The sequence below is a fragment of the Barbatula barbatula genome (assembly GCF_947034865.1).
Source record: "Barbatula barbatula genome assembly, chromosome: 24".
Taxonomy (NCBI): domain Eukaryota; kingdom Metazoa; phylum Chordata; class Actinopteri; order Cypriniformes; family Nemacheilidae; genus Barbatula; species Barbatula barbatula.
In genome coordinates, this window is record NC_136787.1 from 17,722,068 (window position 1) to 17,741,033 (window position 18,966).

The 18,966-nt window shown below is 39.7% G+C and overlaps 3 protein-coding genes across 3 annotated transcripts; 1 reads left to right on the forward strand and 2 right to left on the reverse strand.

Moving 5' to 3' along the window:
• Positions 1-50: 50 nt before the first annotated feature.
• Positions 51-5,120, forward strand: ddx56 (DEAD (Asp-Glu-Ala-Asp) box helicase 56). The gene is made up of 14 exons (XM_079448863.1): positions 51-166; positions 910-1,071; positions 1,153-1,307; positions 1,412-1,579; positions 1,697-1,787; positions 1,866-2,107; positions 2,504-2,644; positions 2,765-2,878; positions 2,979-3,073; positions 3,476-3,549; positions 3,649-3,738; positions 3,819-3,924; positions 4,032-4,126; positions 4,313-5,120. The coding sequence occupies exons 1-14, from the start codon at positions 110-112 to the stop codon at positions 4,382-4,384; spliced, it is 1,662 nt and encodes a 553-aa protein (XP_079304989.1). The 5' UTR covers positions 51-109; the 3' UTR covers positions 4,385-5,120.
• A 468-nt stretch (positions 5,121-5,588) lies between these two features.
• Positions 5,589-9,093, reverse strand: ykt6 (YKT6 v-SNARE homolog). Its single transcript, XM_079448864.1, has 9 exons — positions 8,829-9,093; positions 8,615-8,742; positions 8,143-8,264; positions 7,376-7,458; positions 7,078-7,178; positions 6,833-6,937; positions 6,650-6,715; positions 6,449-6,550; positions 5,589-6,312 (listed from the first exon to the last, which is right to left on the reverse strand). Exons 3-9 carry the CDS (start codon positions 8,244-8,246, stop codon positions 6,277-6,279), a joined length of 597 nt encoding a protein of 198 aa, XP_079304990.1. The 5' UTR covers positions 8,247-8,264; positions 8,615-8,742; positions 8,829-9,093; the 3' UTR covers positions 5,589-6,276.
• Positions 9,094-9,265: 172 nt separating this feature from the next.
• Positions 9,266-18,756, reverse strand: aebp1a (AE binding protein 1a). The gene is made up of 20 exons (XM_079449168.1): positions 18,310-18,756; positions 17,062-17,295; positions 16,903-16,950; positions 16,395-16,469; positions 16,221-16,307; positions 15,951-16,013; positions 15,802-15,861; positions 15,434-15,517; positions 14,691-14,800; positions 14,396-14,535; positions 14,217-14,301; positions 13,958-14,102; positions 13,737-13,816; positions 13,462-13,585; positions 12,799-12,995; positions 12,544-12,717; positions 11,231-11,606; positions 10,957-11,096; positions 10,175-10,274; positions 9,266-10,067 (listed from the first exon to the last, which is right to left on the reverse strand). The coding sequence occupies exons 1-20, from the start codon at positions 18,566-18,568 to the stop codon at positions 9,568-9,570; spliced, it is 3,081 nt and encodes a 1,026-aa protein (XP_079305294.1). The 5' UTR covers positions 18,569-18,756; the 3' UTR covers positions 9,266-9,567.
• Positions 18,757-18,966: the final 210 nt, after the last annotated feature.

Genomic DNA, 18,966 nt, shown 5'->3' on the forward strand with positions numbered 1-18,966 from the left:
TTGAATTGTTTTGATTTGACCTTGCAGTTGTCCTCCAGTGCCGCAGGGGGCGCGGTGGCGTCCGCTCACTCGCTGGACTGTGTGCCTGTACGCAGACACACGTGTGAAGATGGAGGGTCTAAGGCTGGAGTTTCATGAGATGGGTGTAGATGATCGATTGTTAAAGGTAAAATAATACGTTTTAACGGATGTCTCTTTCGGAATACGAGATAGAGTGTCAGAAATATGTTGGTCGTGTTTGATTTGTCGGTTCACATGCTTCTGTTTAATCGGTGCTGTCATGTTTGAGCCGAATGAGCTTTACAGTTTACAAACATTGTTTGTCCTTTATCCTTTTTTATTCTCTTAAATGGTTATGTAATCAATTTAGTTAGTTCTACACAAATACATCTTGTCTTGTGTTTAGGAAACTATATATGTTGCTACTTTGCAGTGTTTTTAACCAACGTCTTACCTCTTTACCTTAGCTTCTGCAAATATTTATACTAGAGCTATTTCAGTTAAACACAACAACAATGTAACACTCCACACAAAAATATACAAGTTTTATTATTGGAAATGTAATATAGGAAGCGTTTTTTATATTCCAAGATACTGTAGTGTTTTTATTAACCTTACTATAGTTAAATAATATTAAAGTATACTACAGTATGTTTTTGCAGTTTAACAGTCAAGGATAGTTAAGACTGTAGTTTGGATTACCATGTGTTGTAAATAATTACTGTAATAGTGTACTACAGTTTACTATAGTAAATACTCCTTACTACAGTATTTTTTCTAGAAAATAATAGCAATACTGCAAAATCACTGTAATGAATTGAATCAGTCAGCATGTACATGACTTAATGTGTAAAAAGGTTCCCAGATCTGCATTCATACTTTGATGCTGAGTTTGATTATGTGTTTCAGGCTCTGGCTGATTTGGGCTGGGCTCATCCCACCCTCATTCAGGAGAAAGCCATTCCACTGGCGCTCGATGGGAAAGACCTGCTGGCCCGAGCTCGAACCGGCTCGGGGAAAACCGCAGCCTATGCCGTACCAGTAATCCAGCGGATCCTCACGTCCAAACAGGTAACGGGGGGCTGTTTGTGTTGAGATTACTCACGGCCCTAGAAAACGGGTCTTGCTTATAATGTTTCTTTGCTATGACAGACGGTTCGTGAGCAGGCGGTTAGAGCTCTTGTCCTGGTCCCGACCAAAGAACTTGGCCAGCAGGTACAGACCATGATCCGACAGCTGACGGCATTCTGTAGCAGAGATGTCAGAGTTGCAGACATCTCCAGCACAGCGGATCTATCATCGCAGAAGTGAGTACTGTGGGGTGATCTTTGAGGCTGGTTTCTCGTTGTTTTTGATGTCAGTCTGATGAATCCGTTCTTGATGATTCTATGTGCACGTGAATCCTCCATAGGCCCATTTTAATGGAGAAACCAGATATTGTGGTGGGCACGCCATCCCGAGTTCAGGCTCACGTCAGTGCTCAGAATCTGACGCTCTCGTCATTAGAAGTTCTGGTCATTGATGAAGCCGATCTGCTCTTCTCCTTTGGATTTGAAGTTGACCTGAAAAGCCTGCTGTGGTACGTGACAGGCTTGTTTTCATTCAATTGTAAAATACCAAGACAAAAGTCATTGTCAGACCATGGTGGGTCTATATGTTCATAGCAATAAAGTTCCTTTTTGTTCTCTCTCTTCAGTCATCTACCCAAGATATATCAGGCCTTCCTTATGTCTGCCACAATGAACGACGACGTTCAGGCTCTGAAAGACCTCGTCCTTCACAATCCTGTGAGTGAAGAACAAGGAAACATTCTGGGTTTGTGTGTTTTTGATGGATCTGAATCTAATGGTTGTCATGTGCTCTAGGTTACGCTGAAGCTCCAGGGTTCTCAGCTTCCAGACGCTTCACAGCTCCAGCAGTACAGCGTGAAGTGTGAGGAGGAGGACAAGTTTCTGCTCATCTACACCCTCCTGAAGCTCGGCCTGGTTCGAGGAAAGACGCTGATATTTGTCAATGCTGTGGAGCGATGTTACAGACTCAAACTGTTTCTGGAGCAGTTTAGCATTCCTGCATGCGTTCTGAACTCGGAACTGCCAGTTCACTCCAGGTCCGAAAGAAGAGACTTTTCAATTCCAGTTTCTTAAATCTTGAATCTGTGACTAAAGACATTAAACAAAACCAGGTTTCTATTCTTTAAAGGTCTTGGAAGATCTGTTGACAGAAATGCTATATAAAATACATAACTATGTCTTCAGAGGTGTATAAAGATTAATTCGTTAAACCGTAACGGCATCTTAGTTCTGTGTCTGCCACCGTAGTGCTTCGAAATGGGAGAGGAGAGGGGTGGAATGAGCTGTTGGGTGCAATTCGCAACCTCACCACTAGATGCTGTTAAATTTCCTACACTGGACCTTTAAACAAACATATAGTTCTGCCCCAATGAATAACAACAGAAGGTGCAAATATGTTGTGAATAATAAATTATGTTTTTATTCTTTTTCAGGTGTCACATCATCTCTCAGTTTAATCAGGGATTCTACGATTACATCATTGCCACAGACGAACATGAACTAGAAAATCCAGCTTCAAGTTCCCAGAAATCCCAGGGAAAAGGAAAGAAACAGAAAGCGGGGAAAAGTGGAAAGTACGGTTTCCTACAAACTAAATATAGAACATTTCATATCACAACTTAAAATGAAACGTAATCGTTTGATCCTAAAGGATAATGTTGTGCTGTGTTGAAAACTTGACTTTTTTCCCTCAGAGGCAAAGACAAGGAATACGGTGTTTCCAGAGGGATTGACTTTCACAATGTCTTCAATGTCATCAACTTTGATTTCCCAGCATCAATCGAGTCATACATCCATCGTGTCGGCAGGTGAGCATATTTAGATATTTAGTGATCATTTTTATAATAGGTCAGAGAAGTTAAATGAAGTACTGCATGTATGGCTCTGAATTTTCCCGGCTCTCTGCAGAACGGCTCGGGCGGACAAACCTGGCACTGCTCTGTCATTCATATCTCACACAGAACTTCCGGTGCTTGAAGAGGTGGAAAGGGCTCTCATTGGAGGTAAAGTCCATAACTGTTCAAAAATTATTCAACAAATATTTTAATTCAGTTAATCGTGTGCCATAACATTTTTACAACTTTAAAAGCCTTTGTTGTCCATTTAAACAACCAAACAACCATGTATGACCTTTGACCCTTACCTATAGTTCTTTGACTTTATAGATAATTTTCTTAAATATAACATGTAGCTCTGGGATATTCACTGTGATCTTTCTTTTGCGCTAGATAGATGTGTAACACTTGAAAATGATACTTTTTTGGAGAAAGGATAAAATTGTATGATGCAATGCCCTTCATTAACACTAAAGTTAATGTATGTGTTATATTTATTTCTATATAATGTTATGTATCTTAGACCTGCACAACATGAACACCAAAACTGTTTTTCTTCTGTATTTACAGACGCCACAGATTGCGTACTGAAACCGTATGGCTTCAAGATGCAGGAAATCGAAGCGTTCAGATACAGATGTCGGGTACGATTGTCACCAGATTTTGTCTAAGCCTATTCACATCAGTTCATAGTTTGGTTCGTTTGGAAGTACAGAGTCTCTCGTGTGTTGCAATATGTGCAGGACGCCATGAGATCGGTGACAAAACAGGCGGTTAAAGAGGCCCGACTGAAGGAGATCAAACAGGAGCTTCTGAATTCAGAGAAGTTGAAGGTTTGATTGTCTCTGTTTGGCCATATTGATGCTCATCTCTGCTTATGAGTGTCTGTAGTTACTGATTAAATCCCTTGCAGACGTACTTCGACGATAATCCCAGAGATCTCCAGCTGTTACGACACGATAAAGATCTTCATCCCGCCGTTATAAAACCTCACCTGAAAAATGTGCCAGAATACCTGAGTAAGGCCTTTTTCTTATTTAAACAAATATTTTTATTTCTTAATAGTGGACATCAATAGAGTGAAATATTAGGCATAACTGATTTGAGTCTTTTATGGCTGTTTTAGTTCCGAATGCGTTGAAAAGTCTTATCAATCCACTGCACGGACGGAAGCGAAGGTTCAGAACAAGAGGAGTGGATGGGATGAGAAGCAGCTTTAAGGTGAGAAAACAGGTTAAACATAGTATTATTATGAATTAAATCATTTATTTAATTTTACTTGTCTTGTTTTCTCAATGTCTTCCTCCTGTACTATTGTGTTATTTTTTGAAAAAGTAAATAAACCAAAAAAAACATAAAGGCTGGAAACAATAAATGCTCCGCTGTATGTGTTGTCTTTTTTTGTAGAAGAATTTCAAAACCAAAAATCCACTCAAGAGTTTCCGATATGCTAAGAAGAAACCGACAGAGAAGCGGTAAATCCTAACGGCCGAAGGTTTGTGTGGACTTACAGCCGACAGGACTTCAGAACTGATGCATTGTGGGAAAACCTACCATGCCGACAGATTGTGTACAGTGAAAGAAGATGCAGAGAATAAGTTATGTCTAAATCAGACATGCACAAGAAAATGTCTGTCTCGCTATATGTTTGAAATGTTCTTGATGGATATTGTAATATTGTATCTTTCATCTTTACTAAAACTCTACTTCATTCAATGTTTTGTTGTTTGGTAATCATAAATGTTTGTTATCAGAACAAGTTCTCGTTTTGATCATAAATTTGACATTTTGTTTGTAAGAGCATATGAACACTTTTTAACTTTAACTATTGAATGCTTTATTACCCTAATTGTTTTTTTCTGAATGAAAGAGACTCAACAGCTGTAGTTTATACAAGCGAGTATTATAAACCGGCATTTAATGCGACAATTGGGTCTATACAAAGATCACAAAAAAGGCAAGAGACTATATAATTCAGATCATCGGTTAAAACTGATCGTGTTTTTATTAATGCCAATATTTACTAGCTAACATTACATTTAATGAATTTGTGCAGGGTCATTAAATGCTCAGGTCAGTGTTGATCTAAACTGAGCTGGTGATGATTTGGCAATGACCAGGGAAAGGCACCTCAATATCAACATCTAGATATATAACAGTTAGTAATTCACTCGTACACTACTGAGGGCAGAGAGAAGCTGCATAAAATGAGCACAAATTTACTCATTCAGAATATAACACTGTAAACGTTCGGTATTAACACACTGCTGACACTTGTGCTGAAAAAGCCCAACCGTACATATATCTCATACAAGTAATACAAACAATTACTGACGATTTACACAAGGCAGTCATGGAGAACGATGTATAAAACCACAACATCAGCGTTTGAACATTTGATGTTCTGGATTTTTCCTCTCCCTCATATATTTCTTGTGTTACTTTTAAGGCTGTTAGCAGCAAAGCTATGTTAGATTACAGCATTTGAGAGATCCAGGCGAGGGAGGCTGATTTCACACATGACCACACTTCAAATGTTCATTTTTACTTTCAAATATCACAAGAGTTCTCAACAAACTACCAGCTGGTATATTTATAACACGATCAAAATATTGCAGGAATGTTTCATATTTGCAGTGAGAAGGTTTAAAAGCTAAACTGCAAAAATGATTCCAAAAACCAATACGATTCAGTTATTTATTTACATTAAGACAAAATACTAGAACTGTACACAGAAACAGACTTTGAGACATTAAATTTGGTCAGTCACTTACACTGTGCACAATATTGAGAATTTAATCGTAACTCACTCCTCATCCAACATTTATTAATATTCAACACATTATTTAGCGTTTCACATTTAAAAAAAAAGGATTAACCCAGGACAAAATTCTACATTTACACTTTACACTACAAAGGCAAAGCTGAATAATGTCTAAATTGAAACTGCAGCATTTTCACTCCTACATTTATAAGGCTGATGAACAGTCTGAATATCAACACACTGCTGTCTAAAGTAAGGCACAGCGGGGACATAAAACTTGAGCCCCTCCATGCTTTAATCCGCAACAGTCCAGTTCTGAGTTTGCATCGGACCCTGAGGAACAGTCACCGGCTTTCAAGGAACTCTGAAGAAAACAAAGTTCTCAAACAACGTCAAAACTGGCGGCAGAGTAAGTGTGGTGCATCAATGTGAAATCAGCTCCCTCTAAGCCTTTTATTGTATATCGTTGTACCAGCTCAGTCGTATCAGTGTGTTTACTATGACTGCTGCACACTGGACACACCAGCCCAAGAGAAAGAGAGAGAAAAATTGAAAAAAAGAATCAAGGTAGAGGTGGCCGAAGAGAGTCCGTTCTCATTCACGATTATCACATGATCTCACAGCAGGAGTTCTGCTTGCGTGCCTAGAAAATACAAAACACGCCGAGTGTTACACAAAAGTGTTTTTACTGTGACAAAAAGGTTGCAATATCTTTAATTCAAGTCCTAAGGTGTTCTGTGTGGATGCTAGGGGGTTACTAAAATGTGTCAGGTACTGACCGTTTTATAAAAGGCTTTCGATTGGTTTCCAAGATGTTCAGACTTCTGGACTAAATCATCTAGTTTTTCTCCTCTCTCCAGAAGTGACTCCATTGTGCTGTGCTGCAGGTAGCAGATATTACATTTATATTTATATAAATGACTAACTGAAAACAAGATTAATACAATATAGATTTTTGATATCGTGTCTCATTTGCTCACCAGAATAATTTTGGTTTCATCCAGTTCGGCTTGTACTTTGGTCATTGCGTCAGCCTCACGTGGATTCTGCAGAACATAATATTTCAGGCTAAATGAAACGTGCATATTAATGCCTTTAGACCCTGCTTAATCCGACTGAATGGCTTTTCTTGTGCTGTTTATTTATTCATGGGTGTAACTCACTTGGTATCGAGCCAGGTGACTGTCCAGTGCTGTGTACTGAATAGTGGCAGATGACCCAGAAGGCCAGTCTATACTGCTCACCTGTTTGGAGAACTCATCCAATACCTACAGACGACCACAAAACTGTTTACATCAGCTGCCTGTATTTATTACACTAACATGTTCATTTATTAATCAATCATTTTATATTGAAGGTCTAGCATTCTGAGCAGATATCTTTATGCTCTATTTTACTCTGGTCTTACCTTGTCCAGTAAGGTAAAACACACTCTGGATGGGTATTCGTTGTCTGCGATCACGACACCCCCCAGATTGTCATTCCGCACGTACACGTGACACAGGTACTCTATCGAGAAAAAATACAGACAAACAAAACAGCTTATACAGGATTTCTGGCCTGATTTCATGGTTCACAGGAGCACATCTAAATAACTTGAATTACACAGTCAACTTAATAACAGTGCTTTGTCCTGCACAATCTACAATTAAACAGCTACAATCTGAGCGTGCCAGTAATACACATGTTGATAAGCTATCACTGACCTTGTTCTTTAATAGACGCTCGACTGCCCAACGCTGACCGTTCAACAATCAGGGCACTTGTGAACGTCATGAATTCCTGTACGCTGCAAAATGAACACAGAAATGTAAAACGCATCCAAACACACCTTTTATTGCATTAAGAATCGTTTTATGACCATGTGACCCATCTGAAGCACAATTTACGTTTTTACAGTCAATATTGAAAAACAGAATAGAGGTTATATCAACCTAAAACTTTGACTATATATTTAAAAATATGCATTGAATGTTTTTTTTGTTAAACATTTGATGTCAATTCTTGTTGTAAATACAAATTATATGAATTATATTTATCGTTGTAAATTATACATTTACATTCAGTCATTTATCAGACGCTTTTTCCCAAAGCAACTTACAAAGAGTTCGGGGAGCAATAAGCGATATCGTACAAAGAGCAACAGTACAATAGGTGCTAATACAAAGTTACTAGTTTCAACAAAAGCCAGACCACAACCTGTTGAGAGAAAGAGGGTTAGTGTACGTTTTTCTTTATCACACTTAACTATATAACACTCTTAAACTGCACTGCTGCTAGGATTAGGCAGGTAATACACATATCACTCATTGCTCCCTGAATTCTTCGTGAGTCGCTTTGGATAAAAGCATCTACTAAATGACTAAATGTAATTTCATTTTTTCTGGTACACATCTGGCAGCCCCAATCTGAGGTATACCAGCGTCTACCATAGCAACATGGAGCCACGACAGCCTTGACGTCACAAACACACCTGGATCTCTGAAAGAAACTAAACGATGATAGATCATAGGCTGCTTTAAGCAGATTGGCCTTCGTCGAACCTTTATACAAGACACTCAGACTGTAGAGCTTCATGGTGTTTCTGGGCAGGACCTACAACGACAACACATTATTTGTCATTCACAGACACTAGAAGACAATTCAATGATTTCTCACTATATGTATATAACCGTTCATTGCATCTAACGCAAGATAAGTGGTCACGTGTTTATCCAAATACATTTAGCATACAATACACAATGAGATCACCGAGACATGACAACCATCGGATATGATCTGCATACAACTGACGTGTAACTATAACTCAATCCAATTCAACAGGGTGCTCCAAGACAGCTGTTTAGCTTTTGTGCTAATGTAAAACCACGATGTGTCTCAATTCCTATTTAAAAAGATTTGTAAATATAAACGATTATGTTGATTTTATAGGTGTCATGTCTTACCTTCTCTGTGTGAAACGAACACTGTAGCTAACCCGTTAACGGCTAACGTTAATCTAATCTGAAGAGATACCAACTTTCTTTATTCGCTCGTTTTATTCGTTGAAACAGATGAACGCGCCTCTATAGATCTGCGAGATCAATGAAAGCATCAATAAATATATGTGTGATGAAGCGGATGTGATTAGAAAAGGAAGAAGACATTTAATGAGCTCACAACTACGAGAGGGATAGTTTCGGAAACTTGCTAGCTGCCTGGCAGAAGGCGGCGTTTCAAAATAAAGGTCTCTCTTCCACACCCATACAAATGTGGCGTGCAGAAGTTAAAAGAGCGTTTGGCGAACGTCAATACAATAACATATACGCATATTTATCACGATATATATCATCATTTTGCGGGATTTTGTTTTAAAACTTTTTTTTTATTTATAGTCCCTCATCCACACCCATAAAAATAGAGACGCATTGACGACATTGTCCACGACGACATTGGCAAAATAAAAGTTGATGAATGCAGGCATAAATATATTGAAAACGTTATATATATATATATATATATATAATATTTTATATATACCATACATATTATTTTTATAGAATTGTATAGAGTTTTGCATTACACATGACAAATATAATAAAAATAAAAAGCAGAATGAAACTAGATTTAGACATTTTATTACATAAACGTGTACATTATACTAGCGTTGTACACAAGCATGTAATGTGATGGCAGCTTGTAAATCCTAATGGGAAATGACTCCATCTTTTTATCTCGTTCTGATGAGCGTTCACACAAGATACCTCGAATTAAATAACAACGATATTTCCCTTCCTTCATACCCTGTTCCACAGAGAAGTTATTCTATAATCTGATAGCCTTAAAGCTTATAAATTTAAAATACCAGATGATGAACATTTATTTCAATATTTCACTTCAGGCCAATTATACTTCACTTCTAATAATCATCGATTTTGTACTCAAAGTTATAGTCTTCAGTGGTCACACTGTCCCCTCCGAACCATGAATGGAACCACGAGGTCGTGGCCTCGGTTGTTGTTGACGGTGTTGTAGTGGGTGGAGGGGCGGTGGTCGTTGTGGTGGCCACTGTGGTCATACTGCCCTTCATCTTCTCCAGTCGCAGCTTGCGCAGACGCATCAGACGCAGGCGGCGCAGACGCTCATTTTGGGGGGCTGCAGAGCTCCTTGTACTCTCAACACCGACGCGGCCGTCTGGGCTTCCCGTGCTGTTGGTGGCCAACCTCGGTTTCTTGCCCCTCTGAGCCATGATCTGTTGGATCCGGGCCCAGTTAGATTTATTCAGAGTGAAGCTGCAGGGTGATGCCGTGGCGTCATAGCCTACAATGCAAAGACGAGTCTGCAATGAGTACCCGTCTGCCCTCGCCGTTACACGATACTCGCCGGGGTTCAGAAGTCGCCAGTAATCACCAGTAGGAGCTTCAGTCAGATACAGAACAACAGCAGTTAGATGTTTACCATCAGTAAAGTGTTTGTTGCTGGTGGATATGCTGGGATTCATTTGTGACCACAGGATTGTGTGTTACCTGTTTTGATGTCATGTTTGATGCCCTCGACTGAGATTGTGGCATTTGCTAAAAGATTCCCGTCTACATCTCTCACAACCCCTTTAATACCACGATGCACCTGTGGGTCACAAAAAATGCAGGATTTACAGACTTGTCAACTTCTATTACGTATAAAAGCAAGTTAGTTAAAAGAATCAAACTGGTACACATAAGAGAACTTTTGCTTTGCGCTTTGTTTATTTATTTATCCTAATAGTTTTATTTGGAGAAAGCACATTTGACATATATGTATATTCTGTATTTATCTGTTTATTTTTTTTTTATTCTGTGTTAGTGTTATTTGTATGCACCATGGGTCTGAAAGTAACTGTACATGTATGTACTGTACATGTGGCAGAATTTACAATACAGCAGACACATCGCCATCTTGCTCAGACCAAATACACTCCAACCCACAAGGCCGCTGAATCATACGTCAACGACGCCGCCATATTGGAGCAGTCAAAACTGCTTTACACATGCAAGTAAAGAAGGGAGCTGTGGATTTTTTCGATATAAAGCACAATTACTTTTGAAGCTATTTCAAGTATTTACGTGCGTGTTGTACAAAAAAGTTCTGTGTTCTCCTTGGAAAAGTACGCTTATCAAAATGAAGAAGCCTCATCCATCGGACGTTAGAGGGCGCGCTCTCGCTGCTTTTCGCGTCACAGAAGTCACATAAACTTGCACATTTTAGTCATCGAGGCAGCCAACATTCATCACCACATTTTCAGCGATACATGATTTGTTGAGTTTGTAACCTGCTCAATGAAAGCCAGCAGAGCTTCTCTGTTGTTCTCCCACTCCATTGCCAGTTCACTCTCGTGGGGGAATTTATCACAGCCCAGAAAGATGGAGATCTCGAAACAGTTGGTGTGCAGATAGCTGAAGTCGTTCATGCCTACAGAGACACAAAACTTTATGAAGCTAAAGAATCATTTTATTGATACTCAAGGAACAATATGTTTTAATCCTGCAAATTTGAGGTGTAGCTCAAGTCTGAAAAGTTTCATATGCTTGTGTGTCACTACATACTGCCCACGACAGGCTTCCAGCTGGCACGGTTGATGATGCCCTGGCCGCCTGTGATGTCGTCTGTGTGGCAGGAACCACGGTAGGTCTCCGTCATGGTGAGGTGACTGTGAGCATACGTCATGGCCAGCCAGCGGAACAGGTTTTCGTCGGCGGTCTCGCGCAGGGCGCCCTCGTTCTGTCGCTGGATCCTGGCCCACGTATCTTCATTCATCTGGTGATATTGCAAAACCGGCTGGTTTCCTCTGCCGTCGACCCGGGCCGGACGCTGCATGTCAAAGGGGAAGGCGACAATCTTTTCTCCGCCCTGTAGATTAGCTCCCAGAACAAACGGCGTCCTCTCCATCCAAGCGATGATGGCTTTGGTTTCAACAGCCACCTAGATTGCAGTTTAATTGATTTAGTTAAAATTGGGCTGATTGTACAATTTATGTTTACTTGTTTTGTCACTTTATTTTGTTCATTTGTATAGTTACAAATGGTTAATCTAAATTTTTTAGTAAATATGTGCAATAAAGCAATAAACCCCAAGAAGCAGTTGGTCACAGTCCATTACACTGGGTTCACACCAAACGCAAATTAACCGTTTTGCGCGAATAAATCACATACAAAGTCAAGGCAAAGATGCAAACACGCGTCAAAGATTGAAACAGTTTGTCCGATCGTGGCAGTAACAAAGAGTGTGGAACGCGATTGTTCGCGTCTGGTGTGAACCTAGCACAGCTAAGACCGTTTTTGGCCCGAAAACGGTTATTATTCCATATGCGTAGCAAGGTGTCATAAAATAAAGAAAAAAAAGATATTTAGGCTAGGTAATGCGGTCAGCCGTTATATATTGGGGTATTTTATAACGGCTTAGAACTTGGTTCAGCCAATCAGAATCAAGGACCCGAACTCCACATTTTACGTCATACATTTACTCGAGAAGCAAAATTGTATGTGATAAAAATCTAATTTTGGTGAGTTTATGTTTGTTAGCGCTTCAACAATATTATTCTCTTTTTAGTTGCTTTTTTGTAATTTTTTCCATCTTTTTATCTTTCCTTAATTTTTATTTGACTTATTATAACATAAAAAGTTGCTTATGGGGTAACACAAATCTTAGAAGTTTTTGCTGTCTTGGGAAAATGTTCTTTAGTATGTTGATATATTACTTTGTTAAGTTAAAAATAGACAAATACATAAGAAAATCCCTGAATGTAAACCTATTTAGAATACTTTTATATGCACATCCAACCTTCATGGTTGTACACTTTATTTACACTTTATGTATGATTGTACTGTAACTAGTTTGACACACTCTCTGTTTTACTCACAGAACCGTTGAGGAAATTGTCCGGAATGGGAATATGATGATTTGAAACGATCCGTGGAACCCATCCTCTGTCCTCAGCACCCCACAGAATGCTGTTCAGATCTGGGAAGTTCTGGAAAATGTCATAGCCTTCCTCTGTCCAATGACCCAAAGCCCAGTTTCCCATTTCAGAGCCCTGGAAAAGACAACATTTATCCAAAGTGAGTTGCGTGATAATCTCAAATGGGCAGGAGTTGTTTGTGATATCGGATCGCACCATCTCGTAGGCGAGCTCGTAGGCATCAGGGTTAAGTGACGGCACTAGATGAATGCGAACTCCATCCACGAGGCGGCGGATCCGTGGGTTGTCGTCGTTGTACTCTTTACACAGGAACTGCATCAGGAGAAGCAGAAGTTCTCGGCCCAGAACTTCATTCCCGTGAAGCCCTGCTGTGTAACGAAATTCCGGCTCACCTGACGGAAAACATAAGAATTGGTATATTTAATCTATTGTTTTTTATATTTTTTATTTGTGAAATGAATTGAAATGAATTGGTTAAGCATCAAACAGATAACCAGTACAAGGAGATTCCTTCTCCTTCCAATAGATTAACAATTATCAGAACGAAATACACAGATAAGTAAACAAAAAAAAAAACATAAACACACACATATATATATATATATATATGTCAAAGAACATTATGTGGTAAGAGACAAGATATTATTGTTTCGAATTTTTTTTTAAGTCATCTAAGTCTTGGATGAAGACTTGAATGAGGTCGTATTTACATTTTTGACATTGATCATAGTATCAAAATTAGATTAACTTTTCTTCCTTTGAACCACACTATTAAACATTCACAAATCAAGTCATAACAAATGAACACGTTTATGAATTGTTGAGGCTTAAATGATGCAACAAAAAAACAACTCTAACCTCTTTCATGTTCCCCAGGGTTATCTGAGATCTCCATCGCGTACATCTTCATCCCCTGCGAGCTTTTGCCAATGTTATATATCCTGGTGATGTTTGGACATTCTTCATTTATCACCTTCATCATCTGTTTATACACAGGAATCATTTGGTGAATTTGGAACGACCGCTTAACCAGATCACAGTACAGCCACAAACACCTTCACACTGAACGTGTTGTGACATGAGCATTGACCTCTGTGCCCTTCAAGAATACCTGTGTGGTGTCTTGATCTCACCTGTCTCATCTCTTTGTAGTTGTGATGTCTGTAATCTAGGTCATCGGTGGGCTGAACGTCGTTCTCGGTTGGATAACTAGCTGATGAAAGAGACCCATTTCAGCCAATAGATCAGTGTTCTATTCTAATTAAAGACTATATATATATGATCCTAGATGTGTACCAGAAACAAAGAGTAACCCTACGCCCTTAAAAATGAAAGATATAGACATGACTCTTACTGGGTAACGGGCATCCGAGCACTTCCAGCCTTATACACAAGCTGCCATTCCAGCTCTGCGGCAAGACACGGATGTAACGGGCCACCACCGGATACGAGAACTCCGTCATCACAGGCGTGTCCTTATCCACGTTCCCATAAAAGAGCTGCCCGATGAAAAATAACAATGACTTGACCTCAATTAAAATAGGAGAAAGCCTCTGCACCAGAGAGAACGTCATCAGCATCTAATCTTTAAAAGCTTTATCGTAGAGACTGACCCATTCAGCATAACCGTCGTGAAGCACCGTCCAATCACGGCTGTCGTTGCTGAAGGCCACGAAAAATGACGATACAAAGTCGTTACTGTAAGAGAATAAGATCAAAGATCAGGGTGCAGGTGACTGTTTGTCTTTCAAAGTTTCACGTGTTTTGAAATGTGCGTTTAAGCTTCTCTTACTGTGTTTCTGAGTTTCTGCCCTGCGTGATGACTCCCGTGAACTCTACCTCACGCCGGGCGTCCAGCTGAAACCAATGCTCCTTCTCTTCTGTGTCGGCACACCACGCTCCACCGTACACATCCTCCTCATCCGGTGAACTCTGAACACACACTCGTCTTTTACACTGCTGTTGTTTCAACTCATGAACTGGGAATTCTTTCTTTTAGGCAAAGCAAGAAGCTTTATGTGGACGGAATATTTGAATTCCTTTGAGACCTTACGTTTCCATGAACCGTGGATTGGTTGTGTAAGTACCTGCATGTTCAGACGTCCTCTCAGGGCTGAAAATCCATGATGAGACATTGAAGATGCCAATATCTGATCGTCCTCCACACGGTGAGACTCCAGACCAAGAGGAGGACATTCTAGTAAAGTAAGTAAAGTGAGACTTCTCAAGACACTCGAGGAACAGTTCACTTAAAATGAAAATTCTTTAATCGTTTATTCACCCTTATGTCATTCCAAACCTGCATGACTATCTTCTGAAGAACACTACAGAACGTTGGTCAGAACCCCATTGACTTTCAATGCATGAACGCCACTGAGACATTTCTCAAAATATCTTCTTTTGTACTCCACAGAGTCATATCCGTTTTTAACGACACAAAGGTGAACAAACGATGACAGAATCTCTATTTATGGGTGAGCTGTGGCTTTACCTCTTATAAACACTGTTTTTATATTATTATGCTTTATGCTGAACAAAGACTAAATCGTGAGCCAGGAGTCGTTCTGGCCTGTGTCTGTGTGTGTGTGCAATCTCAACGCTGACTCAAGAAAGAACCGACTCCAGCTGGACACAACATCACTGTGGGGGAAAACCATGTCGACTTTGACGTTTACTGCCTTCAGCTCTGAGACAGTTCACTGAAGTCACGGAAAACCTCTTCTGAGGGTCCGTTTGAGGTACAGAATGAAGCTTTTACAAATATTAAGTGTGTGTGTTGTTGCTGTTCTTATTATACTGTGATTAGTGGCTGCTGTCCAGAAATACTCACTCTTTGGCTCGGCGGGAGGAAGCGTCTGCTTTCTCTTCTCCTCCTCCTCCGCCTCCTCTTCCAACATTTTCCGAAGTTTTTCAGCTGTTTTAAGGGCAAAGAGAGAGAGACAGAGAGAGGCTATTACTACTTTGAGTATATTATTAAGGCACATTAAATACTTGATATGAGTCTTTCTATTTCACAATAAGACTCTTAGATAAATGCCAGGAATTGTCTTCAATACTAAGACTAGTGTTTGGGTCGGTCATAAAATAAAACTTACTCCTCAATATCACAGGCCAATTACACTTCATCTCATTTTACAGCCTTCACATGCCGTATAAACGTTCTCATTTATTACAAAGAACCTAAAGTGATTGTTCTACCTTTCTCTTCTTTGGCTTTTCTTGCTTTCTCCATTTCTTCCTCTTGTTTCTTTGCGGCCACTGATGTTAGAAAGAAAAATGCATTCTTCAAAACATTTACAATGTTACATATTTTACTTGATCAGATGAACGAAGTTTTCCATACGTACAGTCAGCATAATCGTATTCTTCATACCAGGCGGTAACTGCTGGAGGGGCACTGCTGGTATCCTCTAACAGAAAACAGGAATTGAGAGAGGGAGAGAGAGAGAGCTCGCACGTATATAATAAAGATTCATGAGGTTGTATTTATTTACATGAATGTAGTGAAATGTATAATCACATTTAAGTTGTTTAAGGAGATTTGAATCAACAGAGTTTAAAAGAGGCCACCCCATCATTTTAGTTACACATCATAAATATAATCAGCCTGTAGTTACCTGGGATGGGTAAGTATATACGCGGGTCGTCTGTGCTGCCCGGGGGCTTTTTGTCTTCAGGAATGAGGCCGGGTTCTGGAACTTCATCTGTTAGGTGAGTGAAGAGTTTAGGATTAGTGTTGTTTTACTCTCGTCCTGCTCAAAGGGTCCGATTCTAATGTACTTAACACATACGTCTTGCATCCCAGTAATCGGAGTCATGCGCTTTGATAAGGGGGGCTGTTGCGGTCTCTTTGTTGAGGTTGATTTCTACAAAAATAAAATCATAAATATTTATTGTGGTCAGTACAAAACATTGATGTTGCTTATTTGGGATTTTTATAAATTGCACATCTAATCAACACACATGTACAGCTAAATAAAAATGTCAAGATTTGTAATGTTTTCCAAAGAAATAGTTTAGTCACTTTATCAGATTTAGCCTCACAGAGAAAACGTATTGCTTAAAGTTTGCTTGTAGAGATCAAATACTCTGGATTTGTGAAAATTTGTTGGGAAAGGATTGCATTCATATTGAGATCTTCAATAATAATGACTTTTGATTGCAGACTTGACAATCTGAGCTCAGCTTGATATGTTGTTGAGATCTCTACTGAAAGACATTTGTGAGACTTTTCTCAGGTCCAGGAGACGCAGATGCCCATTCGCTCTCCATTTAATCTCATTGATGTTGCTGTCATACCTTGGTCTGGGTCCTTTATTTCAGTCTTTGATGATTCTGTTGGAGATACTGAAGACAACGGAGGAAATTGTAAGCATTTAAAAAGTCACAACCTCAGCATTTACTTCCAAATAAAAATGTGCTTGAGGTTTGTACAGTTTGTATACAGTATATACATACATGTGTCCCAACCCAACTCTAAGAGCAACTTCTCTTCTTCCTCCACCGTTGGCTTTCTGGTTGGTGTCGTGGTGGTCTTCTGTGCCTTTGGTTTCTTGGTGGGCTTTGGTGGCTTGGGTTTCTTTGTTGGTTTTGGAGGTTTGGGCTTCTTCGTTGGTTTTGGTGACTTTGGTTTCTTCGTCGGTTTGGGTTTCTTGGCTTTGGCTTCTTTCTCGGCTGCTTTCTTTGCCTTGGCTTGTGAGAGAAAGTTACGGGAGAATGGTATTTTATGTACTACAGAAATTCAAGTTCACTTTTAAGATGAAACACGTGTGCCTTTTTTCCTTTAGTTTAGAGGACTCTGCTCTCCAATTGGATGGCTGACAACATGAAGCCAGAGGACTTTGACAGATTAGCTTAAACCTTTGGTTTTTCCCTTTTATATACAAAGGGATAATATTTGTCTTATCATTCTGTTTTAAATATCAACTGAATTTCAGATATCTAGTCTAAATGAATCAAAGATTGTTTGTGAGATCTCTGTTAACAGTGAGATGAAGACAAGCAGGACAGTTTCTCAGTCATTGTGGGGATGGTTCAAGATCATAATTATCCACAGAACAAAAACAAATCAAAGACGACATCAGACAAGACGCTTATGCAGTTGTCTCAAGCTACCGTTTGCCTGAAATACTAGCAAATTAATTCCAGACCAAGGAAACATAAATACAGTCTCTTTCTGGAGTGAAAATGATCTCTTTCATTCACCCATCAGATATGAATTACTAGCAAGCTTACGTCTAGAAACCCCTCAGCGACCTCTCGCCACCATCAGACATCCTTCCGTTTATCATTTTGAAAGCTGTCATACACATGGCTCTTTCACAATGCTTGAATGATTCAATCTAAACCAAATGTTGCTCTGTCTCTCTTACTCTCTGTTTCCTAAATCACGCAAAACTCCGACGTCAGCAAAAAACAGAATGGATTCATGCTTTTGTTTTCCATACCCGTAATGTTTGTTTATCAAAAGCCATCTGTGATTCCCATTCAACGATTTTCAACTGTAATTTCATTTCCACATGGCAAACAGTAAAACTGTGTCAGTCAATCGACCAGACGTGGTTTAGTTAAAACCGTTGCATAACCCCAGAGGAGCCAGTGAAACTTTGGGTTGAGCCAAACATCTCATGATGATAAAACACAAGCTTTCCAGACGAAACTGAATCACTGCATGAATGTTTGAGGTACTTAAGAAATGTCGCTTACCAGCTAAAAGCTCCTCAGGACTCTTTTTTCTCTTCGGTTTTTCTTTGTCAACATCCGCCTCATCCATTTGAACATCTTCTGAAGGTGTGACCTGTAATTCCTCTCTTTTTGAATGAATGCTGCTGTTTTTCCTCGTCTGGACGTCTCTGATCCTCGTGTTGGATTTTGCAGAATCAACTACTTCAATGTTATACATAAATGTCACAATCCAGCACAGGGCGAGCAGGACTGCACACACAGGAACCCTCGATAGCTGCATCTTCAACTCTTTATCCCCACAAAAGTTCACCAGATGAAAAGAGATCAGCTCTGACAGTTTGAGGAATAAAGTCAGTGCATCAGATTGTCTGTGCACTTCATCCAATGAGTTTTCTGGACCGTGGACCTCAGATGGCTGTTGTTCCGTCTTTCAGTGGAATGGAATTTCACTAACACCCCCCTCCGAGTGGGTGAGTGAGAAAGACACATCCCAAAGAAAAAAGAAAACTTGTTTTAGGGGAGGGGACTGGGGGAAGAGAGAGAAAAAGAGAGAGGACGGTTGAGAGAGCAATTCCTGTTTTTATCTCGGTTTACATATGAGAAGTAAAAAAATTTTTATATTTTCTTGTTTTACGTGCCAGGTCTGGTTATTCAGGATGATGGTTATTTGGATGTGTG